This window comes from Uranotaenia lowii, unplaced genomic scaffold, assembly GCF_029784155.1.
Source record: "Uranotaenia lowii strain MFRU-FL unplaced genomic scaffold, ASM2978415v1 HiC_scaffold_1832, whole genome shotgun sequence".
Lineage (NCBI taxonomy): Eukaryota > Metazoa > Arthropoda > Insecta > Diptera > Culicidae > Uranotaenia > Uranotaenia lowii.
Window position 1 is genome coordinate 1 of NW_026597891.1, and position 1,178 is coordinate 1,178.

The following is a 1,178-nucleotide window of genomic DNA, read 5'->3' on the forward strand; positions in this document are numbered from 1 at the left end:
GCACGTTTCGATCGAAACATTTTTATGGAACATTATTCGGATTTAAAGTTTTTTAACGCAAAGTGCGGAACAAAAAACGTAAGCTCTGGTTCATATGTTAGCATATTGAAAGAAATAATTAATTATCTCCCTTCTCAGGCTGAAACATTTGACGTTACAATTGATGACATTAAGACTGAGGCGGAAATGAATTATGATTTGTCCGCTTTGATTCGTTCTACTGAGGAAATGTACGGTTCCAGTGATGAGGGCGAAGAAGACAGCGATGCACAGGGGGACATCGAGAATGATCCTGAATTTTTTGAAAAAGAATTTAACGCATATAAACGAAACTATTACATTACCAAAATGGGCTATGCAGAATTTGATGAGTGAGACCTAACAATTCTTTAATACGATCATGCGTATAATTTTTTTCTATTTTGCAGGGAAGTGCGCGCTGAGCAAACAGAATGCTACATCAAAGCAATACAGTGGATTCTATATTATTATTACCAAGGAGTCCCTTCGTGGTCTTGGTTCTACCCACATCACTATGCACCTTTTATTAGTGATATCTACAACTTCAAGCACCTGGTGCCGAAATACAATATTGCAAAGCCATTTCTTCCCTTCCAACAACTGCTTAGTGTTTTACCAGCAGCTAGTAAGGACCATTTACCAAGCGCGTATCACAGGTTAATGACAGAACCCGACAGTCCGATAATCGATTACTATCCGGTTGATTTTGAAACTGATCTCAATGGGAAAAAGCAAACATGGGAAGCCGTCGTGCTTATTCCATTTATCGAAGAAAATCGATTACTCGCGGCCATGGAACTGTGCGATGCTTTCCTGACAGACGAAGAAAAGCAAAGGAATGTTCATGGCCCCATGATTGTGTATGAATACGACAAAGCCAGTACTGACCAGCTTCCGGCTTGCTATGGATTCGAGAGCATTGATCGACTCAAAGTTCGAAAACAGCTTATTAATCGAGACACTGTAAGTTCCTCTGTTTCAAAGCAACGATAATTTTTTAAACCATTTTCCGCCGTAGTTGCACGTGCAAGATGACAAAATTGTACGCGGACCAACGAAAGGAGCACTGTTGGATGGTTACATACAAGGTTTTCCAACGTTCAAGCATTTGGCATACCACGTAAGATAATTCATTCAATTGGCCATTCATCATGACT

General features: G+C 39.9%; 1 protein-coding gene across 1 annotated transcript; it reads left to right on the plus strand.

The window, feature by feature from the left end:
- Nucleotides 1-6: 6 nt before the first annotated feature.
- On the plus strand, nucleotides 7-1,141 carry LOC129759532 (5'-3' exoribonuclease 1-like; the record flags this gene model as incomplete). The annotated part of the gene is made up of 4 exons (XM_055757002.1): nucleotides 7-78; nucleotides 139-371; nucleotides 429-984; nucleotides 1,040-1,141. Coding segments are annotated over exons 1-4 (945 nt in total), but the record flags the coding sequence as incomplete, so codon positions are not given.
- Between the last annotated feature and the right edge of the window lie 37 nt (nucleotides 1,142-1,178).